Genomic DNA, 20,530 nt, shown 5'->3' with positions numbered 1-20,530 from the left:
GAAGAAAAATTTGAACGCCAATATTCCAGTCGTCAGATCTTATAAAAATCATCCAGACGTTAAACGACGGTTAGCGAAGGATCCTTCAATGATTCTTTTTATGTCTAAAAATTAAGTATAAAGAGATAATTTAATCATTTATAGAATTATTACCTGCAAGACTAAAAACTCTTGATTGAGACCACCGACTCCACAGATTACAATAGATTCTTCTGCAAACTGTGGACCGACCGATTGAACGATCGATGAGATCATCAGTTACGTAGAAGGAACGTTTAAATATCGAAAGACTAAATTCGAATATTGTGATTCCATTTTATCGAACGTTCGAATTAAATTCCACGTTCAATTTCAAAAACGATTTAGGAAATTCGAAGTTTATAAATTTAATTTTAAACTCGCATTAAAGCAAAATGAAGGTCGCAAAGTATCTTATGATATGTTTATTTTGTGCTATTGTCAAACTTGAAGGATTCTTAGTTTTTGTGAATGCCTCCGAGTATTTTATAGATCATAACAGTTTACAGTTTAATTTTTCTAAAGGACAAGAAAAGAGTATTTTAGGACATATTAATTTACTAAGAGAAAATGTTGTACCAGATTCTTCTAATATGAATAAATTAGTAAGTGATATTTAAATTCATAATGCATTAGAATTCGGGTGAGTATAGTAAAAACAAATGTCATTTTTTTCAGATGTGGAGTTACGACTTGGCAAAAATAGCTAAGAATTGGGGCGATAGATGTACATTTGAATCCGGCCCTAAAAGTTGCCTTAAACATTTTAGTCAGAATATGTATTATGGAAGCAAGATCTATCAAGATGGATTAATGCAGTGGTATAAACAGAGAAATCTATATGACTACGATACAAATGTTTGTAATGGATCCTGCGATAAATACAAAACGGTGAGGGCAAAGTCTTTCAGTAATTATTTTTCTTTCATATATATTTAATTCTTTTGTTTCTTTCAGCTGGTATGGGCTGAAAGTACTACAGTTGGTTGTTCCCTATCCGAATGTAACACAAATGGTTCTGTGTTTGTCATCATTTGTAATTTTTATCCAGCGTAAGTTGAAATTTTATATTTTTATTCTTATGCGGGAATGAGTGTTATTTATTTTAAACGAAATTTTTACGATAAAGATTTCAGTATTTGCCGGCCCGATGGACGAAGCGTTAAGACATTAGCTACTGTTGTGGGGTGCTCCGGGTGGTCGAGTGTCAGGAATTCCTGACACACGGCTAGACCCATAGTGAGAGTGACCACTGGTGGGCAGTCCTATAGTCAAGGCGGCCGGGTATCGGAGGACGAGACCTGACATATTCGGGACTGTCAACCCTCCGAAAAATTGCTGGAAAATTCTGGATTCGATGCCCGTGTCTCCTAGAGCTATAGGATGACGTCTTATCTTCTTCGGCCATTTACTCGAGATTCAATATGTTGATGATTCTAAGACCAATCGGAATTTTATTTATTATTTACAACTTCTTTTTATACGTTGCATTGACAATGTACTAATTTTATGAATCGCTTTACTATATTTGTGAAGATTTTTCTGAACCCATTGGGTTCGACTGAGAGCACAAAAATCTAATTCTTTTCTTAAAGTAACTAAGATTATAGATTTTTTTAACAGCACACACCTGTGCTTTTAGAAACTCCCAAAATTCTAAATCTAAACGAGGATTAAGAAATACTGTCTCGTATTTTAATGTTAATGCCTTTTAAAACTGTTTACCGCCAAAACTTTTCAGATAAAATGAGATCGAATTGAAAGTATAAGACAACGCAATAAATGATCGCGAGATACTATCTTTTGGCGATCTTCCAATAGATAATGTCTGACAATTGGATTAGAAATGGCCAGCCCGTTGGCCACCCACGAAAATCCAACCAGTGTTCAGTGGTGTTTTCTGTAAAGTTCAACAGAGGAGATAACATTTATTTTAAAGTTCTTCATATAAGTCGGCCGGAAGGATGAGACGATTAAGGCGCTACCTATTACTCTGCAAAACCCGAAATCAAATTCGATGCAATTTCCTAGGAGTTTTTTTTATGAGCAATCTGTTCAGGACGTGTTAAGTCCCGTTTCTGACCTCCCGGCCGCCTCCATTGTAAGTCTGAACAAATCTAAAATGAATATAATTAAAAAGATCGTTTTACCAGTTAGTCCATGGAGCGGAAACAGTACAAAATATGTATTTTTTAAAATAATCAATGATTTTATTCTATACAGCATAGAGGATTTAAGTCAGAGGCCGTACAAGAAAGGCAATCCTTGCGAAGAATGCAAGAATGAGGGGAAATGTGATTTTAATTTATGTGGTAAATTTTTATTCTAAATTTATGTCTGATTTTTTATGTTGTTATTAATGCACTGTTTTATTCTTTGCAAGTGCCAAAAAATTTCCAAGTATCAAAAGAAACTGCTTTATGTGCCCAAAGTAAATATTTTTTTCATTGTTTTATTTATGTTCAAAAATTATCCGAATGTTTGATAATTTATTTATTTATTTATTTATTTTATTGAAGAAAACGTTGCCGACAGAATTTCTTCTGAATTTTTTCTGCTGTTAATTATTGGAGTATTAGAAAGTTATTTCTTCGTTGGAACTCCTTAATGTTCAAACTTTGTTTGTATGTTTTAAAGTGATTTATATAATTTAGTTTCAAAATTGTATAAAAAATTCAATGTTGAATTATTAAATAAAAGTTATTTATGGCTAAAGAAAGCAATACCAACATTCCATCACTTTATGTTTAGTTACAGCCCGGCAATAAGCGAATGAATAAAATCATTAAACAATGATAGTTGGTCATGGTATCGCATATTACCAACCACATGGAATTCTCCGGATTTTCTTCAAGCGTGGAACAACAGCTCCCATAGGGACCAGGGACCAGGGACTAATAAAAATTTTTTAGGGAGGAAGAACATTTGAAGTTTTGCGTTACCCTTTTTCACCATTTGCACCGTTATAAATAATTTAATAATAATAATAATTAATTGTCATTATTCAGAAATATAGGAGTAAATATTAATCACCAAACAAGTAGATTAATTATCTAATTTTGGAACTTCTTTGACTACAATTTGAGTCAGTCTGGTTTAGTTACAACGTGATTAATCGATGGCACAATTTATTTGATTTCACAATAACTTAGAAATTCTTTTTATTCTGTCGTTGAGTTTACACGGAGATTTCAGTTAAAAGGCTATATTTTCCGATAAAGAACGATAGCGTAAGCATTCGATAATCCGGCCGAAGCTTTTAACTGCATGGCTGTACTCGAGAGCGGTAAATAATGCCTCCGGAAGGTCTTTTAAGGGTAACTTGTCCCTATTTAGGCGTTACAAACTTAAAGAAAACCCGGAAAACTCCACGTGGCCTGCTCGTCCTGGCGAGGAACAAACCGACGACCGAAGATCCCAGTGTTCAGGGAATAGAACCGCTTGGCCATAACTTAGAAATTAGTACATGAAAAACAAATATTGTGAACCAAGGCCGGATCATCGCATAGACAAATGAGACAAATGTCTAGGGCCCGGTTTTTTGAAGGCCCCTGTCAAACTGTCAATTTAAAAAGATTTGTAAATAAGATAGTTTACTTTTCTGTTGGACACCTGTATTAATAAACAATTACTCAAAAATATATTGCTTTATAATTGAAGTTTAGACTATTTACAAAAAATATATAATATTTTTGAGTCTATCTTTTAATCCTTTTATATCACCACAGAAGTAACAGTTAACATGGCTTTTTTTGAAGACAATGTTAATGTAAAAAGTGTCAGATCCTACAGTAAAAGGCTGACACTTGATTATTTTTAACATTGTGGATTTTTTATATGTTTTTTGGTCTTTGTTTTTAAAAAGTATTGTCTTCAAAAAAGCCATGTCAACAGTTACTTCTCAGGTAATGTAAAAGGATTAAAAGATATATAATATTTTTTTGAGTCTATTTTTTGTAAATAGTGTAAACTTCAATTGTGAAGAAAATATATCCTGAGTATTCACGAAAAATTGTAAAAGTATAATGCTTTTTCTATGGTTATTGTGAATTCTAAAATCTAAAGAAAATGTATTCTTATGTTTTTTCTTGTGGGAGAGGGAGGGAGTACGGTAAGAAAATATGTCTAGGGCCTCAAAGTGGATTAATCCGGCCCTGAGAATGAAAGCCCTTCTGTCGTGTGACGTTGCTATGATGCAATATTGATTTTCTTTGAAAATTTGAAAGCATATTTATTACCTTTTCTTCAGTAAGTGCCCAATGATGCACAATCAGTTAATCTACTTAATGGAAGTTTCGTCTACTTTTAATTGAATACTCTACTTTATAACCTTTACTCTAAATGTGCCATAATATCTTTATCAGAAATTTTTTCTACTAGACACAATTTACTATAAGGAAATAAAGGGAAAACCTGACTCAAAAGTTTGAATATAGGACACGCGTGAAATTCAGCTTGTATTCCAATCTAATGACCTGTACAAAAATAATTACAGAAAAAATTGAAATTTGGGAATGTGAAATATAGTTGTGTAAAATATTAAGTGCTTAGATGATGTAAAATATAATAATATTATTACCAGTTAAATGACAAATAATGAAGAGATTTAAAGGAAGTTCATTACTCTTTTCACAACAATTTTATAAATATTGAAAGAATTCATTTTCCATTAGAATTCAAGTTAACACATCTTGTGGGGCTACTCACTCCTCAGATCCCATCACATAGTATGATGTATAGAGCTAGTGGAACTGCGTTGAGCGCCACCTGTACGCAGGCAAAGGAAACTTTTTCGGGAAAACACGAGCGTCTTTGGGTTAGATATGTACTGAGACGCGGTGCTTGTTTTCTGCCTGTGATAATGAAAAACAGTTTTCTGCCAACAAAACTTCAAAAAATAACTGTTGTGTGGTCGGTTGTAGTGTTACCTATATTACTGAGCCGCCAAGTACAAAGTTTTATTCGTTCCGCATGAAGAATAGGCCTACCCTGGGACGAAAGAGAAATGGCTGACTGCAATTTAATTCCTGAGGTTAATTACATAATGATGTGTTGCATTCTAACCAATCTGCAATCTCCTGTTAACCTTAGTTGGCTCTATTTTAAATTTAGTTTTCTAATGTAAAGTTTAGTAATTTTGTTAATCTGACAGATATTAATTGGCATATGATGTGATATTTGAATTTACGAGATCTGTGGAAGAAAGGAGTAAGAAGCAAAATTAGTATTTTGAGGAAATGAGGATAAGAATTTTCCTATTAATACAATACTATTAGCTATTGCTATGGTCCTTATTGAAGTTCTTTTATATATATGGTTAGTTACAAATTTCATTATTTACCATGAAATAGATATATAGTTTACTTCTTCCACACCACCCTTTAAATTGTACAAAATTAAGAGTATAATAAATATAAGAATATTAATACTGCTCAGTCCCAATGATCTACAGTTCTCGAGTTACGACCATTCGCACTTATGACAAAAAATTTCATTAAAAAATTTTTAAAATGTATCAATTTTTATAGGTTTTGTGGAAAATATATCATATACATATATATCTTGCACGCTTTTGGCGATTGATGCGTCATCTCTAGTTTTGTTGTGTAGTTAGTTACCCTTCGCGTGTGCTTGTGTAAGATGACTAACTGTTTTGTTGAAGTACAGTCACTTCTTGACTTACGACCATTTCGACTTACGTCCGAAGTTGCGGAACCGAACCCCGTCGTAAGTCGAGAAGTGACTGTATTGACTAATGCAGGCATTACTTTGACCTTAAACTGCAGAATGTATGTATATATTATATATTATTAAATATATACTTATAAATAATATATAAATTTAGAATTTATCAAATTTCTATTTATTAAAATATAAATAGTTTTACATGTAACATACAAAATTCATACAGGATAAATTCATATGTTGCAAGAATGCTATTATTCTTCAACAACAATCAAATGAACAAAATGATGAAACAAAAGTTATGAACATGAAGTACTGAACTTTAAAATTATCGCATTGAAAAATCACTGGTAAGATCGTCATCATCAGAATATTCCTCACTAGAATGTTTTTGTATGGTTGAAGCAGATGATGGTTTCCAAGTGTAACATTTTATCATTGTTGCTTTTAAGAACTCGATTTTGTAGTTTAATTTTTATTAAATTTAATTGCAAAAAAATACGTTCAATTGCTGCACTTGAATGAGGAAGCAATAAAAACATCTATTTACTGCCAAAGTAGAAAAATATAGAAATATAGAATTAAAATGAATGTTTTGAAAGGTACTAAAATGAAAGGAAAGATATTAGGATTTCATAAATAGTACTAGGAAAATGGTGTTGGGTATCTTGGTACTGGAACAAATAAAAAGATATTAGATTAGTACAAAAGTACTAGGTGAAACAACACTGGTGCTGCCTTTGTAGCCCCGATTCTGTTACCCGGCGTCGCCGCTAGAGGCTCCTCAATCTAGTTTCTCCGTTCCTTCCACTAGCTCTATTGAATCCTGATTGGAAGAAGTTCTGGCATAAAAGAAGAGAACATCCCTTTCTCAGGGTTTTCTCTTAGAATTCTCTGTAAGTTTTCTTCTTAATTGTTCTATCATGGTTAGCCTATCAAAGGCCTATCAGACAGTCATTATCACTGAAACCAAAAACTACAAAATCAAAAGGTGTTGTATAGATATGTTTTGTAAACTCTCTCTCATATATTATTCGAAATACAGGTATAGGTATATAGTTTGATGTTTGTTAGGTTAAAACTATTTGTATTCCAATTTAAGTTTTTGTTACATTAAAAATGTTTCTTTAGTCATATATCTGGATTTGAATCCAACTCTTTGGATATCAGTCACTCCATCGCCAACCCTCAACCTTCCCCACTCAATACGTGAAATAAGCAGGGGGTTAGGGGTTAATCCCCTTTGACCACTTAATGTGCATGGGCTAGTAAAGCCCGACCTTGGAGTCATCGGATAGCTAGGAGGGCAAAGCGAGTGGGGAGTGTATCGGTAAGTCGACAGGTGTCCTTTCGGAAAAAAAGATCGACAGGTTGACAGGTTAACAATTGAAACATTTATTGGTTAGCTAGGGTTAACATACAAGATCGTTTACAAGGCTACACGATTAAATGTGGTTAAATGCAAGTTATACAAAGGCAGGGGCGGACTGGCCTTAAAATTTTTGTGTGGAAAAAATCATTACCGGCCCAGCCCATAAATAAACAAAAATGACTTTTTTCTATTTATATTTAAATACAGTATATTCAAAATACAACATTGACAAAAATTGCAATAAGCACAAGTCTAGAACATTAATTTTTTATTTAGAAGTTTGCTTTGTTGAGCAATAATATTAATGACATCATCAGAATCTATTTCATTTAAAATATCCTTCTCCGTTGACATTAACACGAAAGCTTCTAGATTTTCTTGCGAGATACTTGATCTTAATGAATTTTAACGTAGAAAAGCTCCGTTCACAGGACACTTGTGTTACAGACATAGATAGTAAATATTTGTATGCTTGACCAAGTATAAAATAAGCACCATTTAACACGTTATATCCGAATAATATATTATAACAACAAATAGGACAATTTTTGCAAGCTTTGCAGTAAGAGGATGAAATCGAATCTTTATCATTTTCTACTTGATCATCAGTAGAATGTTCATTTTTGTTTAATTTTATAAAAGTTTCACTGACATTTTCCTTTAAAATATTCCACAACGATTTAAAATGTTGCAATTCTGAAATAATATTAAGTTGCTTCTGGATTAAACTGTATTAAAATACTGCTTAATTTTTGAAATGCATTCTCAGGAATATTTTCAGAAAAATTTTTTGGATCCAAATATGCCAAGTCGTTATAAAGTAATTGGTATTTTGTAAATGATTTTCCATGCTTTGAAATGCAGTATCTAGTATGTGATTGTAATTACTTATTTCATACCTCTCGAATGAATCTCTTACCGGTAAATCACAAATATTTATTCATATATATCATAAATTAACATAGGTATACTGGAATTGATGCGAATGTAACATATCAGATATATGTCATCGAGCTTTTATTGTACAAAATCACCTGCGAACCTCAAAGTCAGTCCTCAGCATCGAAAGTAATGCGAAGTTGAAACGTTCTCATAAGTTGTTTTTGTATTTATTACTGACCAGTTCTAAGTCCGAATTGTTTTTAAAATATTAATAATTTTCAAGTTCAAACATTTTAAATTTCAATTTTGGAAATTAATAGTAACATTATTATTACACAGAAATTCTAACTTGGATATTTAAAATTCGAAATTCCACATTAAAGATTTTATTTCCGTAAAATTTCAAATATTTAACATACGTTTTTCTATAATTCGGATAAACCACAGTGCATTAATAGTAAAATTTGCAAAAAAAACCAAAAAAGTGAATGCGACGATACAAAGCGTTGGTAAAACTTTACAGCTCTATATGAAGTGTCCAGTGAAGTCCGGTTAAATTACCTTGCAATTAGGGTTGGCCCTCGGGTTGATTTATTTTTGCGTCTTTAGTTAAAGGATAATAGAATTGTTTATGAATGTACTGTACATACATATACTCGCTTGGACTTCACTTAGTCTTGAAAAGGGGTCAAGCGCGTATGGACAGTCTACGAAAGTATATGTGCATTTGTACACAATTCTATCATCCCTTAAAGACGCAAAAATGAACCAACCCAAGGACAAACTCTAGTTGCGTCGAATGTATGTATGTACGAAGCGGACTCTTGGTATTAAGTACGATTACAAACGACTAGATGTCAGTATTTTAAATTTTTATTTTATATAGTGTTGTATTGTTTTGTAATATTTTGTTTGACGCCGCAGATTGCCCATCTACAATCAACGCCATTGTGGGTGAATGGCAAACTAAAAATTAGTTAACCGAACCTAAAAAATAGATTTTTAATTAAATCGTTTGGAATATAGAGAAATTATTATTGAATAACATTTTTACTTATCTAAAATAAAGGAAATGATATAATTGGCCATTAAATCTGTTATGATTACAATCAACGTTTTGGTGGCTGGGTGAAAAACCAATAACTCGTGCTTCCAAAGATTCATAGGGATGGTGAATAGTTTCTAGCAACGTAAACAAATGACCAATTTTGTCTGTTTTGATTATTTTTCTCCTAGGATGCTTTGTGTTTGGGCCGAGTCGGCCAATGTAGTGTTGGACTCGGGTCGGCTGGACTAATTTAACTTCGGCCTATGGTAGGGCCGGGTAAAACGATAAAGGACTACACATATATCTATAATACACCTAAAAATTGAAATTTATCTTACTTAACGAAAAAAAAAATAAATGAATTTTTTAAAAAATAAAACCGAACAAAACGGTATATTATGTACTGTACATATTTAGAAAAACGGCCCAAATTGTATACGGCCCGTGTGGAATTTTCCACATATTCCACATGGCCAGTCCGCCCCTGTACAAAGGGAAGCTGTTAGCTATGCCTAATCCCGTTTCTGGAAAGAGAGAGTTCACAGCTCGCTAACAAACAATACCTCTCTGCGGGAATGGACGAATATACATCAAAGTTCATCGTATGGCAGACATGGACAGTATGGAAGAGTATGTAGCCGTTGAATGTCTTCTCAGATAGGATCCAAGTCCATTGCATAGCGATCGACTGGCAAGTACAGAAATAACTTCCGAGTGCAGACGCGCGCCGTGTTTCCGGTAGCTCGCACTTTTATAGCATTAGTGTGGGAAAGCGGTCTGTTGTTGACAATTCTTGACAACTAAGTGTCAACTTTCCCACATAACTGTTGATAGTTGGAGGAGACATCTGCTCTGATACTCTGGGAGGAGTTTTTTTCTAAGGGGAATGTTTACAACAATTTCGAACAACTAAAAAAAGGTTTCCTTTTATTAAAATTTCTCCCTTAAAAATCCGCGTGGTCTCACAAATATATATATAAAAATAGATAATCGCGAGTTAAGACGTGTAAAATCTTAATTTGTGTCAGGACCCTGACAACTGACAAAGACAGATTTCATAGATCTCTCCTGTCTCTTCTAAAACTAGATAATAACATTTTGATAGTGAGTCGTTTCTGCGATATGCGAGATCTCACATATATAACTCCTTTCTTGAGATTAGTTGATACTTTTGGTTGTTATACTAGGGCTGCAGCTAATTCCTGCTAAGTCTGCGAAAGTTTGTTTTCTGGTAAATCGGAGTCGCTGCTTTCTCTGTTGTTTTAGTTATTTCTCGTAAAAGTCCATATAATTGGTGCACACATCCATGTAATTTTGCGTACAAATTTTGTTTCTCACTTCACTCTTCATTATTACGCCTAGAGGTAAGGAAAACTGGGCATAATTCCATCACTTTACCGAGGAGGACCGAAGCGTCTTTCAGAATCGTTTTGTCTAAAAATACAATTCTCATCTCCAGTGGAGAGTCCTGTAGTTTATCCATCTTGGTTCTTTAACAAGTGCGTTGTTGATGAGAAAAGGAGTTCTCCTTTGCTTGAGTCTGTCTGGTACCAACAGAACACGTGCAATACCCGGACCTTTCGCTGTTTGATCAATAGGAAAAAAACTTAGAAAAGGAAGTGCCTTCTGCCAATGCTGGAGCATTTTGTTTTGTTTTGCAGATATTTGCAAATTTAGTGGCAATTTTTTTGTGAATCTATGACAAAATGTTTGTCACGTCTCTGTGAAGTAAACCTCATAAATTTTATCAACACGAGTGACACAAGAAAGAAATACAAATGACACAAGGAAGTTAAAAGAATGCGGTAACACTGGGTGTGGCATGTGGGTAGACGAGGACGAGAGAAGACCAAGTGGAAATCCCGTTGGCAGCCCGATGTTCGAGAACCATGTGCCTCGAGTATAGTTGCTATATATCATTTAATATAGCGGTTCTGAAAGTGTGGTCCATGAGCATGCTTCAATTTATCTTCAGACTCATCTAGTCATTTTCCAAATTGCAGTTTTGTGCTGTTTAGCCAGAGAAAACATTTTTACACATCACATCTCTTAGAAATAGATTGGATTGTTTGTATACAGCAACCCAACACCTGGGTGATCTGCTGAAGGGGATGCATCCCGGGAGGACTCTCAATGGAAAACTGGCCCATATTTAGGTGATACACACGTGAAGAAAACCCACATGGCTAGCCTGTTGAAGGTTAGCCACATGTTCAGCGGTTTTATCCACTCAGTCACTAGTGAACCATATCTCTTAGGTTACCGAATAGACAAGATATTTGGCACACAATCAATATATATCTAAGGAGATATTTACAGGATAAGAAGTGGACGAGTGCATAGGTAGTCTGTGAATTGATAAGTCTGAAAACAACTGATTTAAATATTCACAATTTATTTACACATTAATATATATTTACGTACTAAAAATGAATTTAATATTGTATAAATTTTGATAACATGTATACAGTATATCGAATTAATGTGCAATTTAAAATATTTTAAACTTGCATGTAGAAAAGGTTTGTAATTATCATTACAAATGCAATTGCTAATTTTGTTATTTTCTTTACAACAGTAGAGGTACTTCTATGTCCAGCTGAAATTAAGAAAGTATATCAAAATTTAAATGGAGACAGTAGAATTTACTGTATGAAGAACGAATTACGATGCTTACAGGAACCGACGTCAACAGTATTCGGTTTGTCAGTTGTATTCGGTTTGTCAGTTGTATTCGGTTTCAATTCTTGAGCGCAGTTAATAACTTCATCCGGTATTTTTGGAACTGACGTCATTTCTGAAGAAGTGGGTAAATTATTTATTAAATTCGGATTTTTATCAAGTACAAATCTAAAAATCTTACCGCATAAACGAAAAAAACGATCTTCTATATCACATTTCTGAGCTTGAGGTGGACACAGACTAGGGTCACAGTCTGCTCCGCCTGCTTCAAAAGGTAGATCTTCACGAACGTTTCCACTAATATAAAAAATAGGATAAAAATTAAATTGACGACGCCGTGGCCAATTTAACGTGTCAGCCTACTGCTTTGGAAACTCGAGAATCCGCGCGAGCAAGTGCCAGGAATTTTTTTCACGTGGGCTGTCCGGGTATGTCGGGACCTGTCCATCATCATCTTAGCCCATTATGAGCCTGCCCGAACTAATTGTAGGCATGGTAAACAGACCCTCTTAGTGACCACAGTATGGAAGGGAGCTAGATATATACATAAACTTCCAAGTAAAATCGAATTATTTGGTTAACCTGATTTTTCTTTTAATGATATCTGTCGTAGGAAACCTACGCCAATGCACAATGGATGTGCACAAGTGACAAGCAGCAGGGCCCTTATCACCTGTTCACATCCATTTTGCCCACTCCGAAAATTTCCTGGAGTTGCTGGCTTGAATTTGATTCTGGGCCGGCCCCCAGAGCTGGTAGGCTAACGCCTTAACTGCCTCTGCTATAAGACCGTCAATACGAGAATATTTATATTTAAAGATTTCTTTATCGAAATTATAAAATAGTATAACTTACCCTGGATAAAAATTGCATATAAATAAATTACTGGGTGCACAAGTTATCATCGAGCATCCTACGGAATGACTTTCAGCCCAAAATAACTATACAATTTATTGAAAGAACTTTATCACAATTATAATTGATATTTTTATAAATTTAGTAATAAATTTTTAAATTACAGAATGTCCCTTACCGCCTTATAATTTAAACATCCAAGCAAATCATTATCTTTGCACTTGTTTTCGGTGTAATTATATGACTTGTATTTGCGCCAGCTCTTAATCGCATCTATAGCAGTTTCATTTCCTGTGTATATATTCTGATTAATGGACTTCAGACAGTTTATTGGGCCTCTCATGTTAGGACAGTCCTTGCCCCATTTTTCTGCCATTTCTGCCAATTTTTCATTCCACATCTAAAATTAATTCCCCGTTACAAAAATTAAGATAAAAATTAGACATCATAACGTTTAAAATTAATTGTTATTAAATACGGGGTGGAAATAAGAAATTAAAAAAATAGAATCATATTCTACAAGCAAAGTTTTTCAAATATTTTAGTTAGACATCTTTTCCATGTTACAATCAAACCTCTTCTCAAATGGCAATGATGGGAACATAAGTGCAGACGATCTGTACAAACACCCTGTTTATTAAACTTTCTAAACAATTTCTGAAAGTATATTTAAATAACGTATTTCCTCGATTAAACCTGTATAAGTCGGAAGGGGGAACCCTCGATTTATGAACTCGAACGAGACTTTCCCATGCTGAGTATTCGAAAATATTGAAGCGGAGCGTTAGCGAAAACTCCACTATGTAGTTCACAGAATTGTGCTGGTTCTCAAAATTTGATAGGCCGATTTTGATAAATCTCTGCCATTTTCCGTTAATTGCGACGAGGGATTAAAAATGTGAACCCGTGGCTTTGTGTTAGAGATAGAATGGAGTCAAAGTGACAATGTTCGTGGTCCCTGCGCGATTGAGTGTGCCAAAGAAATTTAGGGGACGAAAATGAGATTTAAAAGAAAAACAGTATCTGCATTGCGCGTGAATAACAGAAAATAAGCACGAAAAACAACGAAAACACGAACAAAACAATCAACGCCGATTGCTCCGTTCTTGGATCACCTCTCTGTAGTTGGTAAGTGAAAGAATCGGCTGTCTGTGCTTTGCAATTGTGGGGATTGCTTCTTTTCGGCTTTATCGCGAGATATCCCCGTTATACTTTTATTTCAAAAAGTATCCGTGAACGCTGTAACAAAATGCCGTCCGACTCTAACAATTTGAAGAGGTAGAATTTGAGTTAAACTCCTGACCTGATAATCTAAAATTCATTACTCTATACAGTGTACAATACATTATACTGTACTTTAAAATATTTCCAATGCTTTGTAACTCCGGGTTTTATTTTTAACAGTATTTTTATTCCCCGGGGTTTAATGGAGGAAATGCCGTATATTTTACTGTATTAAGGATTACATAATAACTTCTTAAATGGTATCAAAGCTCATTAAATTAGCATTTTTAGTAAAAGTTTTTTAAAAAATGATTTAGGAAAATCGAAAATATTCACCAATTTTATAATTTCAGTGCTAGTAACCGGAGGATGTCTTCTGAAATAATTCAATCTTCCCAGTATATCTTTTATATCGTTCTCACTGAGAGCTACGGGCTTCCCCTTTTCACTGGAATCCGTCTGTAAAATGCGTGCTAATTCGTTTCTTTCTGAAGAAACTAAGCACTTTTCATCCAAACACATCATTTCCAACAACATCAAAACTAAAACACTTCGAATCATTCGTTTCAACCTGTGATAAAATACCTATGTATGATTTAAAAAATCTATTTAACTTTATAATTTCGTAATTAAATTACAAATTTCTAACCAAATAAAATTACAGGCACGATCTAGAATGTAAAATATGAATTAAATAAACAATTGGAGTAAAAAATAACAAGAAAATCGAATAAAATGAACACTGTGTAACATTTTTCGGTACTTACTTCTCTGAATTCCAAGCTAGAATAAATGGAAAATGTTTAAATTCGACTTAAAATTCTGTGGAATACAGTTCAAATTCGAATTATTCGAACGATAAAAAGCTATTCGTTATTTTGAAAGCGTTTTCGAATGTTGCGAATGATGTTTGCGCGTGTAAAGTCCACGAGGATGACCACGTGATTGTAATAATGGGATTAAATAAAGATATTAATTTGTAATTAGAATTTGTGGTTTTGCTATAAACTAACATACCAACTCGGCAGTTATGAAGCGATAGGCTATTCTACAATGAAAAAATAGAAAAAAAAAATCGATCCGGATCTTTTCTACTAAAATATTTTAAAATTAATTAATTTAATTCTAATTATTAAATTTAATACAGAATGAGGGACTCGATGGCCTACTTTTAGCAAGATCTGTAAACGCAATGTCTGGACACGATAGCGTCATTCGTGGCGACAGTCGCCATATTGGGTCCTTTGAGGTTCTGTGCCGTGTGTCTAGAGCGAATTTGGTTATTGGCTTTTTCGATCTCGATTAGTTGAATTCTTTGTCATCTATTTTTTAAAAAATGGTTTGGTATTCAGCACCAAACTAAAAATTCGTCAGTCGAAGGTGTAGATTGTTCCATTTTCCCACTGACAGATCAAGGAAAGTGATGATTTAAGAGTTATCTAGCCAAATCATAGCTTGCTTAACCAATTAAATTAACCACATCAACGTGGTTAATTTTATACTGTTTCCTAGGAGAAAATTTCGAACAACTTTTAGGAATAAATAAAGCTTAAAAACCTTAGGTTTGACTGTACATAGACAATAGAATGTTTGCCTCTCTGTTGTTAGCTTTTTGGTCGATCTGTTCCAAATTTTTTATACTTACTCTCAGAAATTATGAGGAAAATATAGTCTGGACGCCGCACTCTTCTTCTTACTTGATCTCATTGACACTTCGTGATAAACATAACAACGTCGACTAAAATATACTTTTAATGTGGTTTTCATTTTAATGTTTACCCTTCTTACATTTTGACCAGACGTGCTGTGAGGTTCCAGACAGAATCTGAACCTCTTGTTAAACGCGCTAAATCTGTATTTTAATATCGAAAGAAAATATGACACCAAGTAAGTCCCGAGTGCGACTGGAACAAAGGTGTTAGCATCTAAATCAATGTCAGACCAGAGTTCGAACTTTGGCTCTGACGGTCGTATAAAAATGGCAGAATTTAATTGAATCGGGGTAAATGAACAGTTTAACAGAAGAAGAGCCAGTGGCGTAGCGTGACTGTCAGCCGCCCGGGGAAGAAGAAAATTTCGCCGCCCCCTTACTTAGCTATCTCAATTTAAAAGACTAAAATATACAGTAATTCTAAAGAACTTTTCGACAAGAACAATCATCATTATTGTGTATTGTACAGGTTACAAATAAAAAAGTCATGTATATATGTTCTGCAATATAATAATTACATTTATTACAAAAATTTTTACAAGATATTATTACAGTAGAGCATCAATTATCCGACTTAATTGGGGACTGGGGTTGGTCGGATAACTGAAAAGTATGGAAAAATACATTATTAGTAGAGTGTATTAAGCGGCCGGATGGCCGAGCGGTCAAGGTGGCAGCCTACTGCTCTGGGGGACCCGGGATCGAATCCGAACGGGTCGAAAAATCCCCAGGAATTTTTCGGGGGGTGGTCCGTTCGGATATGTCGGGCCCCGTCCCTCACCACCCGGTCGCCCCATTGTGGGCCTGGACGAACCCATAATGGGCCTACTAAAAGAGGTCCTCTTAGTGCCCACAGGGCGGAAAGAGTTAAAAAAAAGTATAGTGTATTAGGCCTGGTTTAAATACTAGCCTCCCTTTCATGGTCGAGCCAGTGCTGCCAGCTAAAACATGCAAAAATTTAACAAAAATAATATTAAAATAGCCAAGACGTAACCAAATATTGTAGCGCCACATCACTAGCAAACATTTAAATTTCCCGACTAGAACGCGGTCGGTTAATCGGCGGTCGGATAATCGATGCTCTACTGTATTATTTATTGTGAAATTTTGCCGCCCCCTAAAAGTGCCTCCCCTACCGCCCCACTATGCTACGCCACTGTGGAAGGCATCCCCCTAGCCCAAGTGTTGCGTTGCCATAACTTAACAAACATTACATAAGTTTAAACGTTCATTTGTCAAATGTTAAATTCAAATGATTAAATTTGCTCTAATAATAATAATAAACTTTAATGCTCACAAGACGTCGAAAAAGTAAAAGAAATGAAACATCACGTATATAGATTATTAATATTGGTCGAATGTGTTTTATTTACATTTTAAAAATTAAATAAAGTAGTCCTGGTACGATTAAAATTAAATTCTCGCAATTGGAAGACTTTTTTATATTAAATTACATCCGAATAAACAAAGTATCCAATGGAAATTTTTAAAATAATATGAAAATTTGATTCTAATGTCGAAATTACATTTATTATGATACCGTCGCAATTCCAGGCTGCAATTTTTAATCATATTTAAAATGTATTTAATTTAAAATATATATTCTCGATTTTAGTAGTATCTCGCCCCCGTACGTCATACTTTTCCCGTTAACAATCCAGTCATGCCGGTCAATTATCTAACTCACTTCAGGAAAAAAATATTTGAATTGATATAACGTGACTTCCGGTCGAAGCCGGAAGTTTGTAGACAGCTAATCGGACACCAAAAAGTACAAATTAAATTCTATACATTTTGTTTTAAAAGATATTTATTTCTTTTTATTATCAATTATAAATACACAAGTACTTATAACAGAAAAAAAAAATTATAAATGTATTTTTCTTTCAATTTAGGCGTATTGAACGAACGTAAACAAAATATTAATCACCCAGAAGGCATTTATTCTGGACATACCACCAATGATTTAATGTCCAATCACATTTTCTTGTTTTCAAAACTTCTTTTCTAACTTTGGCATAAAATTCTTCCGAAGCAATTTTGTAAAATGCATACGGTTCGTTGGCTTCTGCAAATTTTCTCAGAAAGATAGATCCACGAGTACCCGAAGTCAATTTTGCTTTTTCGGTCTTTGTTCTTTCGCTCTTCCCTCAGTCAAGAAGTGGAAAATCTATAAAAGATTCTCCACTTCTTGACCGAGGGAAAATAAGACCATCTGCTCTAAGCCCAAATACTTTCTTGTCCTTTTCAATTAATGAGAAATCAGCAAATGTATAATGTGTTGTAATTTTGTTGCATATGACTAAGAGCTTATGAAGATACTGTACTTTCAAATTGCCGTATCTAGTCTGAAATGAAAATATATAATTTTTAAAATTCATTTTCATTAAACACTGAAAGAACTTCGTGAGAATAACTAAATTTTTTAAAAAAATGTTTGATTATATCATATAATTGATGAATATACCATATTTGGAAAGTGAAAATAACATCATTAATATAACAATAACAACAATAACATTTTCTTTTTACATTATTTTCTATAACAAATGTTATAGAAAATAATGTAAAAAGAAAATGTTACATATTTATAAATAAAATAATTTACACTTGCTTTTCTGGAGTTTTATCAACTTTATTCAAATTAATAAAACTCCAAGTATATTTCATTTTAGAAAATAATGAATTACATTTTCGAAATCTAGAGTTTAAGTTATTTAAATTTTTTTAAAAGTCAAGTTCATCTTTTACTTGCTTTTCTGAATTCTGAAATTATAGTCAAATGTTTAACCAAATACAATTATTCTAGACGTTACTGTTGAATGTCTACAATAAATTCTTAATAATTCTAAAATAAAATATAATACTTCAAATTTATAGATATGCATTAAGTGTTTTTAAAAAGAATTTTTCATACCATTGAACACCACTACCTGTAGGTAACATTTTAAATACTCTTAAAATATCTCCCCTAGCATTTAAAGATTCAGTTCCACTTTCAAAAGGAAACTTTAAAGAAACATCTATATGTGTTTCTATTCCAGGAAACTTTTGATTTTTATCGTGAACATAATCAGTTTGACGGAATTTCTCTGGTAATAACTGATCTTCTAATAACTTGTGTGTAATTTTTCCTTCAAATTTGACAACCCATTTCTGAATATCAAAATTATCATTTTGTGATGAATCCCATCTTCCAATCTTAAAAAGTAATTTTTTTACGTTAATTAAAAAGAATCGTCCAAAAGTCTAATAGGAATGCAAAATTTTAAAAAAACTGTACTCACACAAGATTCTCCATTTTCATTCAATGGAATCATCTTTATTCTTGATAACGTATTAGATATAGATATTATGTCCTAGTAGACATTTAAATTAATCAAAATTTCCATGTTGATTTTCGTAATTAATCATTTAAAATTTCGAGTTAATTAACTGTTGATTCATAAACTCCATAAGGTTAAGTACACGGACACTTGGCAATGTTTATCAAAAAATTTATTTCAGTCGGTACGTACACCTGTATTTGTGTAGGTTTCGGGCTGCGTAGTCCCCTCTTCAGCCAACTAAAAAATATCAGAAAAGACTTCAGATTTTTAAGGATTTTCCCCGGAAATCTATGCAGTTTACATTATCAAATAACCGCGGTCTCTGCCGTTTCTTGCGAAAGGTCTGGTAAGGCTAAAACCAACACAAATCGGTAAAATGAATTCTATATTATTCGGCATAAGTCCGTACTGTTAAACAGTCGATATATACCTCTATGGACACTATATGTAAACATTCTTCTTTGACCTCTATCTTACAAGAGGTAAAAAAATATTTTGAACAAACCAGTAGGGATTCTTGTCGAAAAGTAATGGAGCTAATTGCACTGGGCATTCGAATGTTTTAGAGGGAGGGAGAGAGATCATTAGACGGAATGAGGGAGGGAGGGCATTAGAGGGAATGAGGGAGGGAGGGCATAACTGGTAAGAGATAACTGAAATTACTATTAGAAACCATTTCCTGCAAGAAAGATTGAAACGTATAATGCAAAAACACGTGGAACTTTGGGGATTTTTAACCGACAGTAATGCATTAGTGAAAAGTAGACGTTCTGTTAACAATACTAAGAAAGGCGTATTTTCATTTATTTTAAATAACAACAATTATAACGTGTTATGACGTTAACCAATATTATAAACTAATTTCCGAAAATTTAAATCCGCTAGTTGCTGGGTGGAGAAACGAACATTAGCTCTTTTTTGTTCGATTTGATTTTTTAATTATTAATTTTAATGTAATTAAACATAAAAACGAAAGAAAAAACGAAAGAAATGCGTTAATTTTGAAGAGAAAGTCTCATAGATTAATTTTCTTTGTCTCGTCTTTCTGCGAAATCTGACACCGATGAGTTATTGTGTTTACAGCTGGATAACCTTGAGAACAGCTGGTGTCGTCTTTCGCGGGACATTCTCATAGAAGTCTCAGGAGGAGAAGGATATAAAGTAGGGTGAATACTAGGTGGCGGTATATTTCTAATATTTTTTAAAAATTACAATTTTAATAGCGATTTCCGACCCCCGACTTAATAATTATAATAAAAACCATTATATAATAAAATCTATTAATTAAAAAAATTAAAAGACTATTGGATGTCGTTTTTCACATCAGAAAGTATCTTTAAATAACTGTACCGCGATAAAATCCATGCACTAGAACTTTAGAATGATGAATGAAATTCTATTTAAAAAATCCCATAAAAAGCAATTAAGCGTTAATCGCGCGTCATTAAAGGTTAAACGTCGCGTAAAAGAACATTACGGCATTAAAAAAATATGAAAATAACATCAATTCAAATACAGGAATGTCGGTTAATGCGTGTTGGAATATCTCTCCAACACGCATCAACCGTGTTGTCAAGTGTAAAGGGCACTGATGATACCTGATTTTAATAGCAAAATGCATTTGGATAAAAAAGGAAAAAAGTATAATAAATTTTTTTTTAATTGTTTAAATTTTACATTTATAATTATGTATCTAATTGATTTTATAAATTAAAAATATTAAT

General features: G+C 33.4%; 2 protein-coding genes across 2 annotated transcripts; one reads left to right on the top strand and one right to left on the bottom strand.

Annotated features, from left to right (window-relative positions):
• Nucleotides 1-289: 289 nt before the first annotated feature.
• Nucleotides 290-2,706, top strand: LOC136974970 (GLIPR1-like protein 1). Its single transcript, XM_067269965.1, has 6 exons — nucleotides 290-623; nucleotides 697-909; nucleotides 976-1,070; nucleotides 2,242-2,330; nucleotides 2,402-2,449; nucleotides 2,538-2,706. Exons 1-6 carry the CDS (start codon nucleotides 414-416, stop codon nucleotides 2,624-2,626), a joined length of 744 nt encoding a protein of 247 aa, XP_067126066.1. The 5' UTR covers nucleotides 290-413; the 3' UTR covers nucleotides 2,627-2,706.
• An 8,944-nt stretch (nucleotides 2,707-11,650) lies between these two features.
• Nucleotides 11,651-17,142, bottom strand: LOC136974945 (GLIPR1-like protein 1). Its single transcript, XM_067269944.1, has 7 exons — nucleotides 17,119-17,142; nucleotides 14,429-14,437; nucleotides 14,103-14,351; nucleotides 12,721-12,942; nucleotides 12,543-12,628; nucleotides 11,869-11,984; nucleotides 11,651-11,802 (listed from the first exon to the last, which is right to left on the bottom strand). Exons 1-7 carry the CDS (start codon nucleotides 17,140-17,142, stop codon nucleotides 11,651-11,653), a joined length of 858 nt encoding a protein of 285 aa, XP_067126045.1.
• Nucleotides 17,143-20,530: the final 3,388 nt, after the last annotated feature.

The sequence above is a fragment of the Centruroides vittatus genome, unplaced genomic scaffold, assembly GCF_030686945.1.
Source record: "Centruroides vittatus isolate TY-2023 unplaced genomic scaffold, ASM3068694v2 contig_359, whole genome shotgun sequence".
NCBI classification, from domain to species: domain Eukaryota; kingdom Metazoa; phylum Arthropoda; class Arachnida; order Scorpiones; family Buthidae; genus Centruroides; species Centruroides vittatus.
This window is presented reverse-complemented; position numbering and strand designations above follow the sequence as displayed.